Raw genomic sequence first — 26,078 nt, forward strand, 5'->3', positions numbered from 1 at the left:
GAACATAAGAACATAGGGAGACTGCAAGAGGCCGAATGACCTACACAAGGCAGCTCCAGAGTCCCTTCCACTGCCACCTGTCATCCTCGTCCACGTAGCTATCCAGTCTACTCTTAAAACAAGCTATCGTCCCTGCACTAACTATGTGATTGCTGAGTCTATTCCATTCCCCTACCACCCTATTACTAAAACAATGCCTGCCTATTTCCCTCCTAAATCAATACTCTTCTAATTCAATCCATTACTGCGTGTTATATCCTGCTGGCTAATTCTCTGTACTTTACTTATATCACATTTGTTGTAACCCTTGACCCATTTGAATACTTATATCAGATCTCCCCGCACTCTTCGTCTTTCTAGTGAATGTATGTTGAGATGTTTCAGCCTATCTTGATATGGGAGGTTCCTCAGCCCCTGAATTATCTTGGTCATCCTCCTCTGAACTGATTCTAGCAAGTTGATGTTCATTCTGTAGTGTGGGCACCAAAACTGGACATCATAATTTAAGTGTGGCCAAACTAACGTTAAATAGAGTATGAGGATGACCTCTGCACTTTATTTGGTTACCGTCCGGTTAATAAAGCCTAATACCCTGTTAGCCCTATTCCTCGCACTAATACGTACATGCTTCCTTAGTTTTAGGTCAGAGCTCACTTACACTCCCAAATCCCTTTCACACTCTGCCCTGCCTATCGCTGTGGAGTCTAAACTATACTCGTGTAATGCGTTGCATGTTCCTGCACTTAGTACGCTACACTTGGTGATGTTAATATTCATTTGCCATTTCTCTGACCAAGCTGACAGTTTGTTGAGGTCCTCCTGCGTCCTAATAGTGCGTCCTATTTTGGTGTCATCCGCAAATTTACTTGTCACTGATTTTCCCATTGTCTATGTTATTGATGTAGATAATGAATAAAAGCGGGCCTAAAACTGAACCTTGGGGAACACAACTGGTAACATTACCCCATTCGGATCACTTCTAACAAATCCTGCACCTCTTGGTGTCCTGATAAAGTATCCCACTCTATGTTCCAATAATTAAAATCCCCAATTATACACACATTCCTATATCTTGACGCCCTACTAATTTCCTGTAAAAGGGATTGGCTACTATCCCTGTTAAGGTTGGGCGGTCTATAAAGTACTCGTATGACAAGCATCTCCTTCCTACCTATTGTCTCTACCCAGAGGGATTCTGTATTGCTATCTTGATTGAGTTGTTAATGACACACTTAAGATTGTCTCTGACGAAGAATGCGACCCCACCCCCCTTCCTGACTATTCGATCTTGGTGGAATAACCTATACCCTTCAATCTTTATTTATGGGAGAAAGTGTGTCTGGAGTATTAATCCATGACTCTGTGATGGCCATCATATCAAATTTCTCTACGCACGCCTTTCCCCGCAATAAATATATCTTATTCCTAATACTTCTACTGTTTGTAAAGTACACATTAAGACCTACCCCTTGATTTACCCTGCCACTGCTATCATTATTATTACATTTTATGTTCCCACTAGGTATTGCCATCTTAGACACCCCCAAAAGGGGGGAGGTATGCAGTTAGCAAGTTCAGAATAGTCGGCATGAAAATATCGGTAGAAGATAGAGAGGCAACATTGCAGCGGAATTTAGCAAGTAGGAGACTGCCAGTAAGAGGAGGGTAGTTGAAGAGACGAAAAGCCTGACTAATAAGACTCTACTGGTAGTCTGTCCAAAATGACTATGTGCGCGGAGCGGTGCTGAGTGTGAGATGCATATTCCATGCGAAGTCGGACAAGGCGGGGGAAAAGAACTGGCGTAGACGATACAGAACACCCAGCCTCGAAGAAGCTGATTTAGTAAGAGATGTGAAGTTTCCAATTAAGATTTTCAGTTAAGGATAGACCGAGAATATCAAGTGTAGAAGAAGGTGACAGCTTAGTGTTGCCGAAGAATAGGGGATAGGTGTTGGAAGATTTATAGGACAATTGGTGGAAAATTTGAGTTTTTGAGGCGTTAAAGGACATCAGGTTCCTCCTGTGGTATGTTGCAGCTGCTGTAGCAGTCTGAAGATCTGTAGTATCCTTCAACAGGCTTCCTCGAAGGTGTGGAAGGAAACTAGTTGTAAGTTCTTATTGCTAGATGAAACAAGTAAACGGCGTTCCAAAACGAGTGTGTGAACGCCGTGATAGCTGCGAGCCGACTGGCAGGAGGGCAGTGTTTCCATCTCTCCCAACCCAAAAAGCGCAGCAAAATTGCTAGAAATGCGCTATTTTATAGCAAAACGAGCTACATAATAAAGAGTTACGTGTGATGTTCGTTGTACATATATGATATTAATACATTTCGGCAAACTAAATTTCCATAGTCCAGACTACATGGAACATAAGTACCACTCAACACGAATACATGTCTAACAGCTAGCGATGGGCACAATATTATACTAGGTATTAAATATTTGTTTCATACTTGTATTTACAAGCGAAAAAGTCCACTTCTAATTCAGTACAACCTACAATACAACAATACAACCCGGAACGTAACATCCAATGAACATGAGAGACTGGCCTGCCGCCTGGCTGTTGGGAGACTGAGAGACGGATAAGGACAGGGACAGGGTAGGGATGCGTCATGCGGTGTACAGGAAACAGACACGTACGGCGATGAGGTGCCTGTCCCACTGCATGAATAAATATTATTAAAATTAACTTGTAAGTATATTAAAAAGTGGAGAATATTGTTTCCTTACTCCACTTTTTTATTATTTTTCATTTCACATAAGGCGCCAGAAAACGCGCCGAGCATTGTACTTTCGAGCTAGAAAACGTGCTAGGTGCTATTAAAAAATATTCGCCCAGAACCATTGTTGAACGTGCTAGAAATTGCGCGTTTCGCTCTAAAATCTGAACACTGCAAGAGAGGCGAGCGGGCAAAGCGGTGGGTGGCTGAACAGATAGTGAGACGGCCCCGTGTTCAGGAGGACGCGAGTTCAATCCCCGACAGGTGCTACCAAGCTGGGATTTTTCAGCCGCCGCCAAGTGGCTTAAAACTACCCACATGCTGTCCAGAAGACCACCTATCAACCCGGACTCTAGATTCTAGGATTAAAGAAGAGCTCTGGGAGGGCAGCATGAGCCAATGCAGGATGGCGCCAAAATAAACACTCGCCTGCGCCAGAACGGGCTGAGCCGACCATCAGGCCCCACCGGGAAGAAGCCTTGGACCGACCATCAGGATCCACCGGGAAGAAGCCTGCCGGCGCAATAGGCCAAGACGTAAAAAAAAAAAAGAAAAAAAAAAGCGTTGCCACGTCTGTCCGTGTTGCCACGTCACCATCACCAGTCTAAAGAATTATTATTGTACACCCCTGAAACACTACAGCAGGGTGTGAGAATACCCAGCGCGCCAACATATTTGAGTTATTGTGTTTCACTGGATCCCCAACGGCTATAATTATCAGGGAGCAGTAACCGTTTTTTCTCGGTGTCAGGAGCTCTCAAAGGGTGAGGACAATGGAGGTTGTCATGATTTCATTATTCAAGGAATAGCCCGCGGAAAAATACCGCGGGAGTCCCCGCCATTTTGATTGAGAGAGCGGGAAGTAGTCATAGGACAGGCGGGAAAACTAGAAGGCAGGAAACAGGACCTTATTCAAATCATATTCGTTATTGCTGCCAAAGCTGAATTATGAGTGGGATGCATGACCCACTATTACCGTGCATGGTGTTAGGTTATTAATAAATAATAAACCATAGCCGTTAGGGCGTTAGTATAAGTGTTATGCAGAAAGAGAGATGTCAGTGTGGCGAGAGCTGGCATCTTGACCGCGCTGAGGATTCTGGTCGCCGGGCCGCTCGCAGCCATCTCCCTCCCAGACTCCATCGCGACAAGACGTCCTCACCATCCTTCCGTGCCACGTGTCCATCGTGGTGGTTTACCTGCCTTTGTAGTATCCACAAGTCAGGGTGACTGTGTGCTGCAGGCGAGGGAAGCCTTTGGAAGGTACGAGAGGCGGCGTGATGCAGAGGTACGAGAGAGGACTGAAGGAAGACTCCAGGGCTCCAGACCACGAGGTAAATCAGGTGTGGCTTGTGCTTCGCCCACCTACAGTTAAGTACTCTATTTGCATAGGATGTTTTAAGATAGATAGCTAGGTTGCTGTGTGCCTGGAATTAATTAATTATTTCTTAATTTCCAGCGAGTTTCTTTTATTGCTTTAAATAAACTTAAGAGCAGGTTCAACTGGTCTTTGCTTGTCCTATGAGAGATGTGACTGGTCATAAATAATAAGTGACTAGAATGGGCTGTGAGTCTGAGAACTCAATTTTCAGATATTTTATTTTATATTTTTCATTGCTGAGAACTTACGGGATTTTCGGAAGTCCAGACCTTTCAAGAACCCCACATAAAATGGCGCCCGAGCAGTAAACTGACCTTACACTCCATAGGAAAGTATTGGCTGTTAGGCTCGAAATATTTATCTCGCAAGATGGCTATATCACAGTGGAAACTGGAAGCGGAAGTGTTAGGGTACAATGCTAAGGAAGCCAGAGAATATGTAATCAAAGAGCAAGAGAAAGCGAGAAAAAGAGAAAAGGATCAATACCAGCTAGAACTACGGAAACTGGAAGCTGAGAGAGAGCGAGAAAAGGAGGCCCATGCAGTAAAATTGGCCGAGCTAGCGGCGGATAATGGGAATGGTAATAACTCTCAGAATAATAAAGTAGTTTCTCCAAAGCTAAAGCTTAATCATTTCAAGGAAGGTGACAATATTGAGATATTTATAGCGCGGTTTGAGGAAGCCGCTAACTTAATGCAGTATGATGAGGTCACCAAGCGTGTGCAATTCATGAGTCTTTTTGAAGGTAAGGCTTTGGAGGTGATTCATAGATTGGATGATAACTCTCGTGAATATAAAGATATGAAGGAGGCATTATTAGCAGCTTATGGAATGTCTGTTGATGATTTAAAGAATCAGTTTTCCTCTGCCTCCATAAATGACGAGGAGACAGGAATTGAATTTGCTGCTCGCCTCAAGAGGTACTTAAAACAATGGCTCAAGAAAGACGGTGCTGAGGAGACAGTTGAAGGTGTGAAGGACCTAATATTGCGTGCGCAGTATGTAAAATCCTGCCCAGATGAATTCGTCACGAGGCTCAAAATAGACAAGGTGAGGAAATTGGAAGTTATGAAGGAAATGGCTAATTCCTATTTTGAGGCCTGAGGTAAGACGAAAAAGCCTGTAATTAAAAGCAATAACATGCAGAGTGAAGTCCCTAGAAAGATTGGTTCAGGCGTCGCCACCAACCATGGTGCGATCAGCCGCTCGTGGCCTTCAGCCAAAAGTAACCAGAATTATGCACCGCGTCCGAAAACTGGAATTTATGGGTCGCGACCGCATCAGGGTAATAAGTGGCACAAAAATGCTGCAGAAAGACAAGAAAGTGCAACGCAGCACGGTAATTATGGTTGAAAGCAGGGTTCGCCACCACATGTGCCTTCCGTGAACGGCCAGTATCGCGATGAGGCGCAGAATCAATGACTAGTGGCCGCGCAGCCACTAATCAGTACGATGATCGATTGAATTTGAGTAAAGGTTGGGCAGGAGACCGAGAGGTTACGGTGATGCGAAATCAGTGAAATGGAGGCCGCGGGTATCATAGAGAGATCAAATTCCCCCTACTGCATCCCCATAGTAGTCGTAAGGAAGAAAGAAGGAGGAATTGGCTTTGCGGCGATTATCGAAAAGTAAACGCAGTGACGCGCGGAGACGCTGAGCCAATGTCTGATCCGCATGCCATATTTGCTACTCTGGCTGAATCTAGAATTTTTTCTAAGATAGACCTGACGAAAGGGTTTTTCCAGATTCCTCTGACTAAGGAGAGTTGTAAGGTGACAGCTTTCAGTACACCTGGAGGATTGTATCAGTACAAAGCCTTACCCTTCGGGATGACCATCTCGCCAGCAGCTTTTAACAAAGTCATGCGCGAGGTCATGAGAGGTATGGAAGGAGTGGAGCTTTTCGTGGATGACGTATTAATTCACTCACCCACATTCAGGCAGCATCTAGAAACCCTCAGGTTAGTGTTGGAGCGGCTCCGGCGCTACAACCTGACCATTAAGCCCAGTAAGTGCTTGATTGGGCACGAAAAGGTGCCATTCTTAGGTCATGTCATTGGTGAGGGACAGTATGGGTGCCAGATGGATAAAATAGAAAAGGTTAGAAATGCTCCACGTCCTCAGACCAAAACTCAGGTAAAGTCATTCTTGGGCTTAGCTGGATATTACCGGGATTATATCCCCATTTGCGCTGTCATTGCTGCCCCTCTGTATGAATTTTGAGAAAACATGCACCCAATAAGGTACTATGGACAGGCGCCTTCGCGACACTTAAGAGCATGTTATGCAAATAGCCCATTTTGCAGCTGCCTGATTTCAATAAGCAGTTCATTCTGCGTACCGATGCATCACAGGAGGGCATTGGTGCAGTGTTGATGCAAGAGAGTAATAATCAGGGGTTTCCCGTAAGTTATTAAAGCAGGAAGTTGCGTCCAGCTGAGAGAAACTTCTCTACGGTAGAAAAGGAGCTCCTTGCAGTAGTAGAGGGAATCAAGAAATATTAATTCTACCTATATGGCGACCAATTCGTTCTCGAAACTGATCATATGCCCCTAGCCAGTTTGAAAACTTCTAAAAATGCAAATGCACGTCTGATGCGTTGGGCGTTGTATCTCCAGCAGTTTCAGTTCACTGTAAAGTACATAAAGGGACAAGCCAACGTTGGGGCGGACTTCTTGTCGCGTCTGGTAGCAGAGTAAGATGATCAAAGTGGACAGGTTAGGTGGCTCGGAGACTTTATATTCGGATCATGGGACCTCAAGATTCAGCTGAATCGAAGAACCAAGTGATGAAAGTGTGCAGATTAGGTGGCTTTCGAGGATGGTTGGCGGAGCACCCCGCCATCCGGCCATGTATTTTCGAGCAGATAGGAGCTGTCAATTCTGTAGGTGGTGGAGTCGTAAATGCATCCCTGGAAAAGCTGGTTTCAACCGAGAGTTTTGCGGCATGCTTAAAAATTAAGTTGCATGGTATGGTGCATGGTGTGATAATGTAGGAAAAATTAGGCAGATAGCCAGGAATTTATACAATAAGTTACACCATTTTACACCTACCTACATCTACTCCACATCTGTCCCACCTACACTATGTATACATATATTACACCACTTACATATTGTGAATAATTGTGGCGAAGTTCGCCAAGCCCGCTCTAAAAGGTACTGGCGCCTCGCTAAGGAGTTTTCCCTCCAGTTTGAGTATTAACGTAAATGTTGAGGTTTTTCACTCACAGGTGAATCGTCAATTACTTGAGCAGAGGTTAACTGACATACACCACAGTATGAGAGGTTGTGTGAAAAAGTGTGAGAACGTACTGTCAGGAACATGCTAAATCTGTAGGTGTAGGTGTAGGGCATGTACCAGTGCTGGCAGCGTATCACTGTCAAAAACTTTTCTCTGAAGACAAAAGTTTTCTTAAAGGGGGGACGAAATGTCATGATTTCATTATTCAAGGAATAGCCCGTGGAAGTCCGGGAGTCCCCGCCATTTTGACTGAGAGAGCGGGAAGTAGTCACAGAACAGGCGGGAAAACTAGAAGGCAGGAAACAGGACCTTATTCCAATCATATTCGTTATTGCTGCCAAAGCTGAATTATGAGTGGGATGCATGACCCACTATTACCGTGCATGGTGTTAGGTTATTAATAAATAATAAACCATAGCCGTTAGGGCGTTAGTATAAGTGTTATGCAGAAAGAGAGATGTCAGTGTGGCGAGAGCTGGCATCTTGCCGCGCTGAGGATTTTGGTCATCGGGCCGCTCGCAGCCATCTTCCTCCCAGACTCCATCGCGACAAGACGTCCTCACCATCCTTCCGTGCCACGTGTCCATCGTGGTGGTTTACCTGCCTTTGTAGTATCCACAAATCAGGTTGACTGTGTACTGCAGGCGAGGGAAGCCTTTGGAAGGTACGAGAGGCGGCGTGTTACAGAGAGGTACGAGAGAGGACTGAAGGAAGATTCAAGACTCCAGACCACGAGGTAGATCAGGTGTGGCTTGTGCTTCGCCCACCTACAGTTAAGTACTCTATTTGCATAGGATGTTTTAAGATAGATAGCTAGGTTGCTGTGTGCCTGGAAATAATTAATTATTTTTTTAATTTCCAGCGAGTTTCTTCGTTGCTTTAAATAAACTTAAGAACAGGTTCAACTAGTCTTTGCTTGTCCTATGAGAGATGTGACTGGTCATAAATAATATGTGACTAGAAGGGGCTGTGAGTCTGAGAACTCAATTTTCAGATATTTTATATTATATATTTTTATTGCTGAGAATTTACGGGATTTTCGGAAGTCCAGACCTTTCAAGAACCCCACAGAGGTATTAATGGTGGAGTGGCCGTAAAGTGCTTGGGCTCACGCCAGCGAACTGTCAGTCGGCCATCTTTTTGTAGGAATAGGCAGCGATTGCCGGGTAGTGATGAAACACATCATGGAAGTATTTCGCTACGTTGGAATGCATTTTTGACCCCTGTCTTAGAAGTGGGGTTGGGGTGAGGTCACATAGTTAATAAGGAAAGTCAGGTATGTTTATGAGTTGGGCTGTGATGACTCAGGTCGAGATGATCCGAGGTCAGGGTGAGCACAGACAATAATTAATAAGGCGTCCACACATACTTTCTCAGTCTATAATTCAGTAGAGATCTCATGCAACGAGAGTTAAGGCAAGAGTGTAGCGCCGTGTGTGGTCTGGAATGCCGACTACCTGTGTTGCATTTGGGTGCAATGAACAAGTGAACAAAAAATCTGATCCATCCATTACTTTTCACCTGTAAGTTGTTTAATAATTCAATTTTATATCTGAGCAAGCGTGCGTGACTTTCATAAACAAGACTGATGCACAGGACATATGCACACTGATCATTTGATTCAAGTGTTAGGAACATCTCTCTGACAAGATCGTTGGCTATATAGCCGGATTTGTCGGCTTAAAACTCAAGAGATCTTTAAAGTGTATGTCGTGCTGCAAAGCTTTATTTGCCCAACATCTGGATGCGACTCACGGATTAATTTCAGTTAAAAATAAAGGCCACCTATCTTTTCCATCCAGAGATGTTGTTGCCATTTGTTTTGTGTGTGAAAGAAAATTCAGAGAGAAAGTTTTACAGTATAGTGACCATCCATATCAAAGCTGTCAACACATGCTTGGCACACATTGTAACACTTGTACTGTTTGAGTTCCAGGAGAGGGCTGTCTTCTCCAGCCTGCCACAACACATGTTAGACAATGATCCGTTCACTAATCATCTTGTGTTACTGATCAAGGCTGTAGCCGAGACCTGCCTGCAGGTTAAGCCCCCGTCACACACAGGAATGACGACCCTTGATCGACCCCTGAGCGACCCAAAAATTTGCGAGGTCGCCACTGTTCGCCGGAAGGTTTCTCAGAGGTCTTCTTGATCGTTCAAGGGGCGTTCGGAGGTTGCCGTGGTCGCCATGGTCGCCGTCAGTTTTTGAACAGGGCCAAAGCAGTCGCTGCGTGTTCGCCGAGGAAACAGGTCTCTGAAAGGGCGTTCGATTGTCTCTCAAGGGTCTCTCAACCAGCGCCAAGGTCGCCCAATCGTCGCTCAGAGGTCGCAAATGATCGCCGGTGGAATTGTGGGCAATCTCTGAGCGATCAAACGATCAAACTATATTTAGCATTAGTTAGACCTCATCTTGACTATGCGGTTCAGTTTTGGTCACCTTACTATAGAATGGATATCAAAATGTTAGAATCGGTGCAGAGGAGGATGACTAAGATGATTCAGGGGTTGAGAAACTTGCCATACGAGGAAAGACTCAAACAGTTAAACTTGCATTCTCTAGAAAGGCGAAGGGTGCGTGGAGACATGATCGAGGTTTATAAATGGATGAAGGGCTTTAATAAGGGAGACATTCATAAGGTTTTGTTGGTAAGAGAACCGGGTAGGACACGAAGTAACGGGTTTAAACTGGATAAATTCAGATTCAACAGGGACATAGGCAAAAATTGGTTTACTAACAGGGTGGTGGATGAGTGGAATAGGCTTAGCAGTCATGTGGTGAGTGCCAATACAATTGTCACATTCAAAAATAGACTCGATAAATTCATGGACAGCAATATTAGGTTGGGTTAGATACACGGGAGCTTAGGATCAAAGGAGCTGCCTCGTACAGGCCTACCGGCCTCTTGTAGACTCCTGCGTTCTTATGTTCTTATGTTCTTATGATCATTGGGCGCCCTTTGAGCGACCAATAGCGCGCATGAAAGATCATGGTGGCGACAATTCAGCAACCATTGCACCACCTTTGCGACGCCCAAAGGTCGCCGGAACTGTCACACAGAAACAAGTTTTTCTGAATTTCGGCAATCTCACTGCGACCCATGGCCATTTTTTTGTCGCTGAAAGGTCGCACAAACGTCGCTCGCCTGTGTGACGGGGACAGATATGCAACCAGACAGTTTACTGCACGAATAATTTCCCTTAAAGGTGCCAAAAGCAGACCCAGGATGGAAAAAAAATAGTACTATTTAGTGGAATGTGATTATGTGCATAATATACAATATCTAGTCTTAATGACCTGTTGGCATGCAATATGTGGGTAGCAGTAACACTGCAGTTGGGTGCAATGAACTAACTTGCTAACTGCATGCCTCCCTCCCTCCCGCGGCCCCGCTGCGCACGACTTTCTACTCATGCTCACAAAAGGTACCAGAGCCTTCAAACTAATGCTAATTATGAACTTTACATTTCTGCCCGAAATCGTGCCAAATCTATTCTCCGACTAACCAAAAATTCTTTCATTAATAGAAAATGTCAAAACCTTGCTTTCTCTAACTCTTCCCGTGACTTCTGGCATCTAGCCAAAAACATCTCCTCCAACTTCACTTCTTCATCTTTCCCTCCACTCCTCAGTCCTGACGGCAACACTGCCGTCTCATCTATCTCTAAGGCTGAACTCTTCTCTCAAACTTTTTCTAAAAACTCCACTCTGGACGATTCTGGGCATATTCCTCCTACTCATCCCCCCTCTGACTCCTTTATGCCTGTTATAAAGATTCTTCAAAATGATGTTTTCTATGCCCTCTCTGGCCTCAATCCTCAGAAGGCTTATGGACCTGATGGAGTGCCTCCTATTGTCCTTAAAAACTGTGCCTCCGTGCTGTCACCCTGCCTGGTCAAACTCTTTCGCCTCTGCCTGTCAACATCTACCTTCCTTCTTGCTGGAAGTATGCCTTCATACAACCTGTACCTAAAAAGGGTGACCGCTTTAATTCCTCAAACTACCATCCTATTGCTTTAATTTCTTGTCTATCTAAAGCTTTTGAATCAATCTTAACCGGAAGATTCAAAAGCACCTTTCCACTTCTGACCTTCTATCTGATCGCCAGTATGGGTTCCGCAATGGGCGGTCTACTGTTGAGCTCCTAATCTTCTTAACTGACTCTTGTTCATCCTCTCTTAGCCTTGTCGGTGAAACTTTTGCTATTGCGCTGACATATCAAAAGCTTTTGATAGGGTCTGGCACAAATCTTGCTTTCTAAACTACCCTCCTACGGTTTCTATTCTTCTCTGTACCTTTATCTCCATTTTCCTTTCTGACCGTTCTGTTTCTGCAGTGGTAGACGGTCACTGTTCTTCAAATATATCTCTTAACAGTGGTGTCCCACAGGGTTCTGTCCTATCTCCCACTCTTTTTCTGTTGTTCATTGATGATCTTCTTTCCAAAACGAACTGTCCTATCCATTCCTACGCCGATGATTCCACTCTGCATTATTCAACTTTTTTTAATAGAAGACCCACCCTTCAGGAACTTAACGACTCAAGGCTGGAGACTGCAGAACGCTTAGCCTCAGACCTTACTATTATTTCCGATTGGGGCAAGAAGAACCAGGTGTCCTTCAACGCCTCAAAAACACAGTTTCTCCACCTATCCACTCGACACAATCTTCCAAACAACTATCCCCTATTCTTTGACAACACCCAGCTATCACCTTCCTCAACACTAAACATTCTCGGTCTATCCTTAACTCAAAATCTCAACTGGAAACTTCATATCTCATCTCTTACTAAATCAGCTTCCTCGAGGCTGGGCGTTCTGTACCGTCTCCGCCAGTTCTTCTCCCCTGCACAGTTGCTGTCCATATACAGGGGCCTTGTCCGCCCTCGTATGGAGTATGCATCTCATGTGTGGGGGGGCTCCACTCACACAGCTCTTCTGGACAGAGTGGAGGCTAAGGCTCTTTGTCTCATCAGCTCTCCTCCTCATACTGATAGTCTTCTACCTCTAAGGGTGCGTTCCCACCAAACCATTCAATTCAATTACATTCCATTCAATTCACGTCATTCAATTCTTTTTGAATGAACACCGTTCCAACCAACGCCATCAGCTTACTTTTCATTCAGGTCATCTAGTATGCAATAAGCCTTCGTGCGAGATGGACGTCAGTGACCTAGCAAGAATAACATTGTTGTTGTTGCAGCGGCGTAGAAGGCGTAGGGAAACAAGGAATGTTCACTCATCCATTTTCCTTTATATATTTCTGCGAAGCGCTTCGCAGAAATATATATAAAGGAAAATGGATGGGGGACTAGATAAGTGTACCTCTGACAGTGATACCATACGGACACTCTGTGGTTTACTCATCTAACAAAGGTAAGCAAACACCATCACTTCTATGAATTCTACCCCTAACCATCACTCAATACATCTTTTCAAAAAAACATCACAATAACACCGATGTTAGGACTGATGTTTCCCCATAAAATTACAGAAGTGATACTCTACACACACACTCACTCACATACCTAAATTATACAAGAATCCTCACTCGTACCATCACTAACACAGTACTTAAACTCTTCCACAGACATGGCCCAGGCACTCCTCCTCAAACCACGACAGGACACACATCCCTGGCGAGCGACACCCCACCTATACTGGAAAATAGCACCAAACGCCTTCTGCAACGAACATTTTAGTGAAGTGTGGTGTAAATGGTGCATCGTACCAGTGACTTGGTGTGCGGAAGCCAAACTCCCTGACTGTAACAAGTGTCACCCACTATACTGGCACGCCAAACGTGAAGAAGCAGAAGACAACTCAGACTATGAACCCGAGTGGGACACCCCCGATTCCTCGTACGACGAAGGGGTTCCCTATCTACCCAAGGGAATACTCAATATGGACAAGAGGCAACCTCTCTCACCTATCCAAAGCCCTCAGAGAATGGACCAACAGCTGGAAGAACAACCCCCAACCGGAATTCCTGACGGAATGGGAGCCTACATTAGCCCTCCATCGACACCCGGAACCCAACAATTATGTGATTTCTCTCCAGAATGTGAGTTCAAAAATTGTGAGACAGAGCTTCTACAACCTACTGACAAACCTCAAGAACAACAACATCATCAAGCCAAGAGAGGGAGAGATCAAGCAAACACCATACAAGGAGGACATGAACTTCCACCTAACAAACGACCCAAACCACAAGATACTCCATGCAATGCTACTAGGAGCCCGCTCAGACCACGTCGCCTATCATTCTCCGGGACCGAATCTAATCAATCCCCACGACGAACAGAGGGAAATTATGATGCACTTGGAACTGCCCCACTTGACGAAAGACGACCAAGAAATGGCAGAAGCAGCAGCCCAAATGGAGACGGAAACAAGGAAAACGACCCAGAAGAGAGCGGCACAAGAAGACCTACAGGAAATTCTCCAAGACCTGGAGGAAGTGGACTGGACGAAGCCGATGGAAGGAGAATACAGAACGAAAACAACACCAAACCTACCGACCCAACTCCGGGGCCTTCCACAAGACCGGACGAAATGGACACCAGGGGACTGGAAGAGGATCAAAATGATCAACAAACACCGTTCTGGACATTCATCGTCCGCACACGACCAATCCCCAAGGCAAGAGGAAGACGCCCCATCTTCACCATTACGGATCACCGTGACCACTGGCATATCACATTCCAAAGCCTCCAGAACAACGTCAGGCGAAAGAGAGACACCATTATATCCTTCCTTCAACTTGGACCTGAAGCCCGTGCAGAAGCACGAGCATCAACAATTACTATCAAGTCTATCACCAAATGGATATTCTATCTTGTCAGATACGGAATCAACAGGCTTCAGAATTTTGGTCCTATGCCTCCCATCTTCCAACGCATTCTCAACTATCTTAGAAGTGGACTAGACAATGACGCCGTGGACGGACCAGAAAGACCATGCATCACAGAAGATGATCCATGCCCATATATGAACTACAAGAGAGACCATCGTACAGAAACACAAACAATGAAAGACAGAGACTACGACTTCATGCAAAGCCTCATCCAAGATAAACAAGCAAAAACACTACCAGACCTCATACAATCCCTCTCCCAAGAAGAATTCAGAACTCTCTACATCACCCTAGGCAGCACGTACGCCGACAAACTACGAAATGTCCTATACTTCAACAAAATCCACGAGCGAATGGAAGAAAACAAAAAAACAATTTGGATACAAATAAGAGAAAAAAACACAGACACAGCAAAACCAGAAAACGTAGCATGGCTAGAAAACATGCTCCGAGAGAACAACATCAACGTCGCAGAATTCCTCGCCTGGTTTGAAATAATTGCAGACAAAAAAATGACAAAGATCAACACCTTCGTCCTTGAAGGACCAACAGGAACCGGCAAAACACTAACTCTACAATCACTACTGAAAAACCTGAACATAGCAACAGTCACCCGCTCAGGAGATACAAACCAATTCCACTTTCAAAACCTACTCCAAAAAAACATGGCTGTCCTCGAAGAACCAAGAATCTCACAGGCAACAGTAGATGAATACAAACTACTCCTGGAAGGTGCAGAATTCGAAATCAACGTCAAGAACAAAGACATGCAACTCCTCACACGCAAGCCAATCTTCATCTCAACAAACAGAGACATCGGATACTGGGTGCCACAAACCGACAGCGACGCCCTGAAATCCCGGACAAAAACATTCAACCTAGTCCTCGAAATAAAAGGCTACGCAGACCGAGCAAACACCCAGTTCAAACTGGACCCTCCACCAGGCACCATCAAGCCCGCTGACTGGCTCGCCATCTACGACGCCAACAAGGAGAACATAGACAAATATGTCAGAGTAAGTACTCACAACCAAACAATGAAATAACAAAAAAAAAACAAATCACCTGAAACTTAAAAAAAAATTCTCTTTTACAGCATACCACCACAAACGCCAGCCAAGAAGAGAACTAGGCGAGATGCAGACCACGAGGCTGAGGACGAATACTCCAGGGGCAACAACGAGCACCTGGCAGTGGACAGAATCTTCCCACTTCATGGAGCCTCAACACTAACTACATCCATCAACACAAGAGGATACTACGAATTCAAGACGCTTCCGAGCCATGCTACGTTTTCTGGTTTTGCTGTGTCTGTGTTTTTTTCTCTTATTTGTATCCAAATTGTTTTTTTGTTTTCTTCCATTCGCTCGTGGATTTTGTTGAAGTATAGGACATTTCGTAGTTTGTCGGCGTACGTGCTGCCTAGGGTGATGTAGAGAGTTCTGAATTCTTCTTGGGAGAGGGATTGTATGAGGTCTGGTAGTGTTTTTGCTTGTTTATCTTGGATGAGGATTTGCATGAAGTCGTAGTCTCTGTCTTTCATTGTTTGTGTTTCTGTACGATGGTCTCTCTTGTAGTTCATATATGGGCATGGATCATCTTCTGTGATGCATGGTCTTTCTGGTCCGTCCACGGCGTCATTGTCTAGTCCACTTCTAAGATAGTTGAGAATGCGTTGGAAGATGGGAGGCATAGGACCAAAATTCTGAAGCCTGTTGATTCCGTATCTGACAAGATAGAATATCCATTTGGTGATAGACTTGATAGTAATTGTTGATGCTCGTGCTTCTGCACGGGCTTCAGGTCCAAGTTGAAGGAAGGATGTAATGGTGTCTCTCTTTCGCCTGACGTTGTTCTGGAGGCTTTGGAATGTGATATGCCAGTGGTCACGGTGATCCGTAATGGTGAAGATGGGGCGTCTTCCTCTTGCCTTGGGGATTGGTCGTGTGCGGACGATGAATGTCCAGAACGGTGTTTGTTGATCATTTTGATCCTCTTCCAGTCCCCTGGTGTCCATTTCGTCCGGTCTTGTGGAAGGCCCCGGAGTTGGGTCGGTAGGTTTGGTGTTGTTTTCGTTCTGTATTCTCCTTCCATCGGCTTCGTCCAGTCCACTTCCTCCAGGTCTTGGAGAATTTCCTGTAGGTCTTCTTGTGCCGCTCTCTTCTGGGTCGTTTTCCTTGTTTCCGTCTCCATTTGGGCTGCTGCTTCTGCCATTTCTTGGTCGTCTTTCGTCAAGTGGGGCAGTTCCAAGTGCATCATAATTTCCCTCTGTTCGTCGTGGGGATTGATTAGATTCGGTCCCGGAGAATGATAGGCGACGTGGTCTGAGCGGGCTCCTAGTAGCATTGCATGGAGTATCTTGTGGTTTGGGTCGTTTGTTAGGTGGAAGTTCATGTCCTCCTTGTATGGTGTTTGCTTGATCTCTCCCTCTCTTGGCTTGATGATGTTGTTGTTCTTGAGGTTTGTCAGTAGGTTGTAGAAGCTCTGTCTCACAATTTTTGAACTCACATTCTGGAGAGAAATCACATAATTGTTGGGTTCCGGGTGTCGATGGAGGGCTAATGTAGGCTCCCATTCCGTCAGGAATTCCGGTTGGGGGTTGTTCTTCCAGCTGTTGGTCCATTCTCTGAGGGCTTTGGATAGGTGAGAGAGGTTGCCTCTTGTCCATATTGAGTATTCCTTGGGTAGATAGGGAACCCTTCGTCGTACGAGGAATCGGGGTGTCCCACTCGGGTTCATAGTCTGAGTTGTCTTCTGCTTCTTCACGTTTGGCGTGCCAGTATAGTGGGTGACACTTGTTACAGTCAGGGAGTTTGGCTTCCGCACACCAAGTCACTGGTACGATGCACCATTTACACCACACTTCACTAAAATGTTCGTTGCACAAGGCGTTTGGTGCTATTTTCCAGTATAGGTGGGGTGTCGCTCGCCAGGGATGTGTGTCCTGTCGTGGTTTGAGGAGGAGTGCCTGGGCCATGTCTGGAAGAGTTTAAGTACTGTGTTAGTGATGGTACGAGTGAGGATTCTTGTAATTTAGTGTGTTCATCCATTTTCTTATATATTTGCGAAGCGCTTCGCAGAAATATATAAAGGAAAATGGATGGGGGACTAGATAAGTGTACCTCTGACAGTGATACCATACGGACACTCTGTGATTTACTCATCTAACAAAGGTAAGCAAACACCATCACTTCTATGAATTCTACCCCTAACCATCACTCAATACATCTTTTCAAAAAACCATCACAATAACACCGATGTTAGGACTGATGTTTCCCCATAAAATTACAGAAGTGATACTCTACACACACACTCACTCACAACTGAAGCGGTTGCTCTGTGATGGCAACGACAACTGAACACGTTCAATACGAGAACCAAACACGTAATAGACCTGTAATTAATATAGATAATTGCAGATTGTTTCTTACACGAATATTAAGTTATGAAAATTAGCAGAAAAATATAAATATTAGACAATATACATGGCGCTACCTGCAAAATTATTATATATTATAGTCGAATGATTGTCATTCAAGAGAGAAAAATGGAACCAGATGCATCATTGAATGAGAATGGCCAGGAATTGAATGGAATGGAATTGAATTGAATGACCCGGTGGGAACGCTTACATAGGAATTAACGTGATCCATCATAGCCACTCATGAATGACAATGAATTGAATGGAATGGAATGGAATTGAATGGTTTGGTGGGAACGCACCTTTAAATTCCGCCGCAGTGTTGCCTCTCTTTCTATCTTCTATCGATATTTCCACGCTGACTGCTCTTCTGAACTTGCTAACTGCATGCCTCCCCCCCTCCCGCGGCCCCGCTGCACTCGACTATCTACTCATGCTCATCCCTATACTGTCCAAACCCCTTATGCAAGAGTTAACCAGCATCTTCACTCTTTCATCCCTCACGCTGGTAAACTCTGGAACACTCTTCCTTCATCTGTATTTCCTCCTGCCTACGACTTAAACTCTTTCAAGAGAAGGGTATCAGGACACCTCTCCTCCCGAAACTGACCTATCTTTCGGCCACCTCTTTGGAGTCTTTTTAGGAGCAGTGAGTAGCGGGCTTTTTTTTTTATCAATGTTTGCTTTTTGTGTGCCCTCGAACTGTCTCCTTTGCTGTAAAAAAAAAAAAAAAAAAAAAAAACTTATGCAAGAGTTAACCAGCATCTTCACTCTTCCATCCCTCACGCTGGTAAACTCTGGAACAATCTTCCTTCATCTGTATTTCCTCCTGCCTACGACTTGGACTCTTTCAAGAGGAAGATATCAGGACACCTCTCCTCCCGAAATTGACCTCTCTTTCCGCCACCTCTTTGTATTCTTTTTTTTTTTTAGGAGCAGCGAGTAGCGGGCTTTTTTTATTACTGTTTCTTTTTTTTGTGCCCTTGAGCCGTCTCCTTTGTTGTAAAAAAAAGTTGCATTTGACACGCCTGTATATTATATGTAAGTGTAAACAGTGTAAAATGGGATAAAAAAGTGTTACTTAAATAACAGCTCCTACAACAATAGGGCGGGCAGGGGAGAGCGGTGGCTTCACCCGTGACAGTACTGACCGCGCACCTCACAGCCATTTCACCCTTAATAATTAATACCTCCATGGTGAGGACCGTCAAGTTTCCCCTCTGACTGTGTGGCGCTGTGCGCATCTATTGGGGTTTATTGCTACCCCGTTGCAGTGGAAAGGTATGTGGGTATGACAGATGATATTTTTTGGAATATATAGTATTTCTTCAGAATACATGTTGGAAAACACGTGTTCAGTATCTCTATTATTAGCTGATGCATTGAATAATGTTCAGGGTGCAAAATTACCCCACTGCAGTGGCCATGTAAACATGTAAATATTAATCCTAAATATCTATCCGTTTCCACTTCTTCTCCCTCTATCTGTATAAATCCTTTTGTGACTAGGCAACCTCATGAACGAAAGATGACGCACATAGCTTGTGCGGCTGCCGAGAGCAGTCATCATTTCGTCTCGATAGAGTTCACATCTCACGCTCCGTGTAAGACACAAAACCAGTAAAAAGACAAGTTAAGCAAAGACTTTAACTCCAAACCTGCTAAACTTATATTGGTGGCAGCGGTTACAAAGCGATTACAGAGCGATTACAAAGCGATTACAAAGGATTTATCATCAAATAATACTGGCCTACACAAAGTGCCTCAAATTACGTGGTGACTCCATACCAGTGAACCAGTGTGAACTCCAGCACAATCGAAAAATCCAGCACACCCTCTCTACAATTACGGGATTACTACACTCCCTATGAGACGACTACAAGCCCCATCGCTCGTACTTGCACCTACAAAAGAGGTCACCACCTACGTTGTATCACCAAAACAACAATCTTTGCCACCACTCAGCAAACGTCCGTGACCAGTCTACCCAAAAATCCCACCTCAATTAACGGGATTAACCCCTGCCGAGCTCCCCCAACCCTGTATCTTCACAGTCACAAGAGGAGGAAGAGGAAGCCGTATTAGTAGTGAAGAGGTAGTAGCCGCGGCCAGGCAGCTCAATTCAACGCGTCAGCAGTCTGCGTCAGCGTGCCGTCAATCAAAGCATCGGCAACACCCACCCCCGGCTAGTGGAACACGCCGCACAATTTTGGTTTGTCACCTGAACTATCACTCAAGTAAGACGAAACGTTGTTCCATAATTTAGTACATGTACTGTCGAAACCCCCCACTTCAAATAACATTCTCACCCTCGTCTCCCATTCTCCACTAATTTACCCAAATATAATCGCCATTTCATTTGTTCTTAATCCCTTACACGGATTACATTTAAATTCCTATCCCTACTCTCTTATATTCCATACCGTTCGCCTTCAGCGCTCCTCCCCTCCCCGTTCACCAGCCCTACCCCTCTTTCGCCGGCGGCAGCCACGTCTTGCTGATCCCAGTGATATGTGTCGCCATCTGCACATCTGCTGATCCCAGTCATTTATGCCCTTGTACCGCCCCACTCTTTCCTCAAGCGACCTCACGACTGCTTCACACCCAAGGTATCTTACCATTTCCTTACGGATTACCTACGAATCTTCCTATAAACTTCCCTTTAATCTCACTAAAAATTTCCCTTCCTATAATTTTCCTTATATACGTCCTAATATCTCCCCTACATTACAGCTTGTGCCGGTGAGCAGAGAGAAGTGAGTTAACCCACATCTCCTGCGTCCCAGTCTCCCCCCTCACCATACATCAGCCATACCATCATGCTCTGGTCTCCTTACAAATGCATCGGACACAGCTAAGTGATTCCCCCGTCTAACTCCCCATGTCCCATGAACCAAAAAATCACTTCGTAGTAATATTATTTTGACATAGGCTTTGTAGTATACAATAAATTAGTGTTTTTCATGTATATATATATATATATATATATATATATATATATATATATATATATATATATATATATATATATATATATATATATATATATATATATAGGTAGTAGGTAGGAGGAAACCTACCGAACGGGCGCAAGCCAGTCCCGGTGAGGTATATATGGGAAGTGAGGAGGATGCTGAAGCCCTCCAAAGACCCTTCCCATTACCTCACTAACCATTTCCCTATTGTCTCATCTACACCAGAGAGTAGTTCAGCATGCTCTCTAAAGACAGATCCTCTCTCTATCCACACCACACTACATTCACACAACACACACACCTTTTCCCAAAATTCGAAATTCAAAATGGCGTTCAATAACCATGCCTCGGAGTTCCCGCCTGGGGGGGGCCACAAAGTCCCCCAGAGAGGACTCCCCTTCTGGCTGCCGACCTGAGAGGTGTCTTGATACCTCCTCGAGCCTTTTTCTTCTCAATTTCTGCAACATTCGCGGTCTTCGTTCTAATTTTCATTCTGTGGAACACCATCTCTCCTCTAATCCTCACCTTCTCTTCCTCACCGAAACACAGGTTTCTTACTGACAGCAATCTCTACTCTGTTCCCTCCTTCTATCTCTATCCTAAATTTCAACCCAAAGCCGGATGGATGCGACATCACTTACTCTCGTGCCATCCACCATCTGGCTAAGACTTCATTGTCATTCTACTACTAAATATATCTGTGCTGTTTATCTCTCACCTAACTCTACTAACTATGTAAAATTCTTTGACTACTTGAACTCTTAAGTGGAGCACATCTTGACCCACTGTCCCTTCGCTGAAATCTCCATCTTCGGAGATTTCAATGTTCACCACCAGCTTTGGCTTTCATCCTCTTTCACTGACCAACCTGGTGAATAAGCCTACAACTTTGTTCTCCTCAATGACCTAGAGCAGTTGGTTCAGCACCCTACACGTATTCCCGACCGACTTGGAGACTGGCCCAACATACTAGATCTCTTCCTTACCTCTAACCCTTCTACTTACTCTGTCAAACTGTTCTCTCCGTTAGGCTCCTCAGATCACAACCTTATTTCTGTATCTTGTCCTATAGCTCCTGTACACCCTCTGGACCCACCGAAGAGGCGATGCTTCTGGCATTTTGCTTCAGCTCGGTGGGGCGACATGAGGATGTACTTTTCCGATTTCCCGTGGAATGATTACTGCTTCCAGGATAGAGATCACTCTGTGTGTGCCCAGCGCTTCACAGAGGTGATTGTCTCTGGAATGGAGGCATACATCCCACGTACTGTCTCTACTCCTCATGCTAAAATAAGCCTTGGTTTAATCACGCTTGTTCTCGTGCTGTCAAAGATAGAGAGGCAGCTCACAAAACGTACCAGAGCCTTCGAACTCCCGCTAACCATGATCTTTACATTGCTGCCCGGAATCGTGCCTAATCTATTCTCCGACTTACCCAAAACTCCTTCATTGATAGAAAATGCCAAAACCTTGCTTTTTCTAATTCTTCCCGTGACTTCTGGCATCTGGCCAAAAACATCTCCAACTTCACTTCTTCATCTTTCCCTTCTCTCCTTAGTCCTGACGGCAGCACCGTCGTCTCATATATATCTAAGGCTGAACTCTTCTTTCATATTTTCTCTAAAAACTCCACTCTGGACGATTCTGGGCATATTCCTCCTACTCATCCCCCCTCTGACTCCTTTGTGCATGTTATTAAGATTCTTAGGAATGGTGTTTTCCATGCTCTCTCTGGTCTCAGTCCTCAGAAGGCTTATGGACCTGATGGAGTGCCTCCTATTGTCCTTAAGAACTGTGCTTCCGTGCTGACACCCTGCCTGGTCAAACTCTTTCGCCTCTGTCTGTCAACATCTACTTTTCCTTCCTGTTGGAAGTATGCCTTCGTACAGCCTGTGCCAAAGAAGGGTGACCCTTCCAATCCCTCAAACTACCATCCTATAGCTTTGCTTTCTTGTCTATCTAAAGCTTTTGAATCAATCCTTAACCGGAAGATTCAAAAGCACCTTTACACATCTGACTTACTATCTGATCGCCAGTATGGGATCCGCAAGGGGCGTTCTACTGGTGATCTCCTTGCCTTCCTAACCGACTCTTGGTCATCCTCTCTTGGCCGTTTCGGTGAAACCTTTGCTATTGCGCTGGACATATCAAAAGCCTTTGATAGGGTCTGGCACAAATATTTGCTTTCCAAACTACCCTCCTACGGGTTCTATCCTTCTCGCTGTACCTTTATCTCAAGTTTCCTCTCTGACCGTTATATTTCTGCTTTGGTAGACGGTCACTGTTCTTCCCCTAAACCTATTAATAGTGGTATTCCGCAGGGTTCTGTCCTATCTCCCACTCTCTTTCTGTTGTTCATTGATGATCTTCTTTCCAAAACGAACTGTCTTATCCATTCTTAAGCCGATGACTCTACTCTGAACTACTCAACTTCTTTTAATAGAAGACCCACCCAACAGGAACTAAATGATTCCAGGCTGGAGGCGGCAGAATGCCTAGCCTCAGACCTTACTATTATTTCCGACTGGGGCAAGAAGAACTTGGTGTCCTTCAACGCCTCAGAAACACAGTTTCTCCACCTATCCACTCGACACAATCTTCCAAACAACTATCCACTAGTCTTTGACAATACTCAGCTATCACCTTCTTCACCACTATACATCCTCGGTCTATCCTTAACTCAAAATCTCAACTGGAAACTTCATATCTCTTCTCTTACTAAATCAGCTTCCTCGAGGCTGGGCGTTCTGTACGTCTCCGCCAGTTCTTCTCCCCCGCACAGTTGCTATCCATTTACAGGGGCCTTTTTTATCTTCTTTTTTTACAACAAAGGAGACTGCTCAAGGGCACAAAAAAGGAAACAATAATAAAAAAAAAGCCCGCTACTCGCTGCTCCTAAAAAGAATCAAAAGAGGTGGCCGAAAGAGAGGTCAATTTCGGGAGAAGAGGTGTCCTGATATCCTTCTCTTGAAAGAGTTCAAGTTGTAGGCAGGAGGAAATACAGATGAAGGAAGATTGTTCCAGAGTGTACCAGCGTGAAGGATGACAGAGTGAAGATGCTGGTTAACTCTTGCATAAGGGGTTTGGACAGTATAGGGATGAGCATGAGTAGAAAGTCGTGTGCAGCGGGGCCGCGGGAAGGGGGGAGGCATGCAGTTAGCAAGTTCAGAAGAGCAGTCAGCGTGGAAATATCAATAGAAGATAGAAAGAGAGGCAACATCGCGACGGAATTTAAGAGGTAGAAGACTATCAGTAGGAGGAGGAGAGCTGATGAGACGAAGAGCCTTGGACTCCACTCTGTCCAGAAGAGCTGTGTGAGTGGAGCCCCCCCACACGTGAGATGCATACTCCATACGAGGGCGGACAAGGCCCCTGTATATGGATAACAACTGCGCGGGGGAGAAGAACTGGCGGAGACGATACAGAACGCCCAACCTCGAGGAAGCTGATTTAGCGAGAGAGGAGATGTGAAGTTGCCAGTTGAGATTTTGAGTTAAGGATAGACCGAGGATGTTTAGTGTTGAAGTTGGTGATTGCTGAGTGTTGTCGAAGAATAGGGGATAGGTGTTTGGAAGATTGTGTCGAGTTGATAGGTGGAGAAATTGAGTTTTTGAGGCATTGAAAAACACAAGGTTCCTTCTGCCCCAATCGGAAATGATAGCAAGGTCGAAGAGCCACTTGGTCACAGAGCAGCCTCCCGAAACGGGCTGCTCCAACAGGGTTTAAGTAGATGCCATCAGGAAGGAACAAGTCTGAATCGTAGTAAAAACTGTTCCACAAGTTAGCGAACTGGACGTTTTCTTGTGAGCAAAGGGACTGAAGTCTGTTGTTTGTACTGAAGGCCTTACTGTAAAAGCTAGATGTTACTGACATCCGTTTTACGTTTATACTGCTTGATCATGCGGCGGTATTTCTCAAGCAGTTCCTCAGAACGGGTTGTCTTTACGTCATTCGTCCCCGCGTGAATGACAAAGAGGGTGTTTCGGTCGGCATTTTTCGTGACATCATCGCACGCTGCGGTGATATCGTCCAGCCTGGCACCTGGATAGCAGTAACGTATTCGAACATACCCAAATGATCCCTTACCTGCATCTATGTTATCACCCTCGTTGCCCTACGTCTCTTCTACATTATTATCAATCATATATTTTCCAGTAGGTATTTTTTTTTTTACATTGAGGCCTATTGCGCCGGTAGGCTTCTTCCCGGTGGATCCTGATGGTTGGTCCAAGGCTTCTTCCCGGTAGGTCCTGATGGTAGGCCCAGCCCGTTCTGGCGCAGGCGAGTGTTTATTGTGGCGCCATCTTGCATTGGGTCATGCTGCCCTCCCAGAGCTCATCTTTAATCCTAGAATCTACAGTCCGGATTGAAAGGTGGTCTTCTGGACAGCATGTGGGTAGTTTTAAGCCACTCGGCGGCGGATGAAAAATCCCAGCTTGGTGGCACCGGTCGGGGATTGAACTCGCGTCCTCCTGAACGCGGGGCCGTCTTGCTATCCATTCAGCCACTGCCTACCCAAAGGTATAAAAGCAATGACAAAATTTGGTTTCTGTCAACGTCCAATGTAAGGAGTACAATCTCTCGTTCTTGAGCTGAGGAAAGTCATGACGATGTCCAACACAGGAATGATAAAAAAAAATATCTGGAGCGACGTTTATTATGCATACCCTACCCCTATCAGGTGTAACAACGACCGTGTTTGATCGCTGACGTGCCGTGCTGCAGGCATTACGCAAGGCTGCCGCCTATATGCCAGCGATAAACAGGCGGCCTGCAGTTGGAGAGATCGAAAATCGTACATGGTCACCGGTTTACAAGCGGTAAGCAGCCGGTCTGCCTGCGGTACACAGGCGGAATACTGCGGGTGTGACGCCAGTCAAACTACCAATCGGGAAAACTGCCGATCTTACCGGAAGTATGGCCAAGATTTGCAGACCGGGGGTGATCGGGTATGATAGGGGCCGTGACCGTATATGTGTGCGAGCCCCTTTAGATTCAGGAAAAATACAATTAGCAGTGTCATGGTGACAACCCATGACACCTTCTGATAACCAATTTTGTTGTCTATCATTGCTGTGGATGCAGCAAAGTTGATTCTTGTCAGGTCAGCAAATATAATTATGAGACCGAGCCCACATCTTTGATTGATATCCTTTATTTGCAATTTTGCAATTCGTAAAAATACAGAGTAAAAGTTATACTTCGGATATAGTGAATTTAGACATACAAGTTCATTACGATCTTACCAGATGTTGTGCTATGTCTAGATTTTTTTTACCCCAGAAGTAATATCTATACCCCCTATCCCAAACCGGGCGACCCCCTAAAAGTACTGTATTATTATTGATATTTTTATTACTATAAAAAAAAGCCTTAAACCAGTGTTTTAAAGGACTTATAGTTATGTCGAACCTATACGTTGCTTATTATATATAACGGCATTCAATCAAATTAAACAAAATATATTACATATATTTGTTGAAAA

General features: G+C 44.9%; 1 protein-coding gene across 1 annotated transcript in view; it reads left to right on the forward strand.

Moving 5' to 3' along the window:
- Positions 1–5,341: 5,341 nt before the first annotated feature.
- LOC126996265 (uncharacterized) overlaps positions 5,342–26,078 on the forward strand; it is a 65,864-nt gene continuing 45,127 nt past the window's right edge. The window contains exons 1-6 of the mRNA XM_050856642.1: positions 5,342–5,443; positions 5,850–5,985; positions 12,932–13,215; positions 13,403–14,064; positions 14,259–14,498; positions 15,009–15,213. Of these exons, the coding sequence (XP_050712599.1) occupies positions 5,342–5,443; positions 5,850–5,985; positions 12,932–13,215; positions 13,403–14,064; positions 14,259–14,498; positions 15,009–15,213 (1,629 nt within the window). The remainder of the gene's footprint in view (positions 5,444–5,849; positions 5,986–12,931; positions 13,216–13,402; positions 14,065–14,258; positions 14,499–15,008; positions 15,214–26,078) is intronic.

Source organism: Eriocheir sinensis, chromosome 9 (assembly GCF_024679095.1).
Source record: "Eriocheir sinensis breed Jianghai 21 chromosome 9, ASM2467909v1, whole genome shotgun sequence".
Classification (NCBI taxonomy): domain Eukaryota; kingdom Metazoa; phylum Arthropoda; class Malacostraca; order Decapoda; family Varunidae; genus Eriocheir; species Eriocheir sinensis.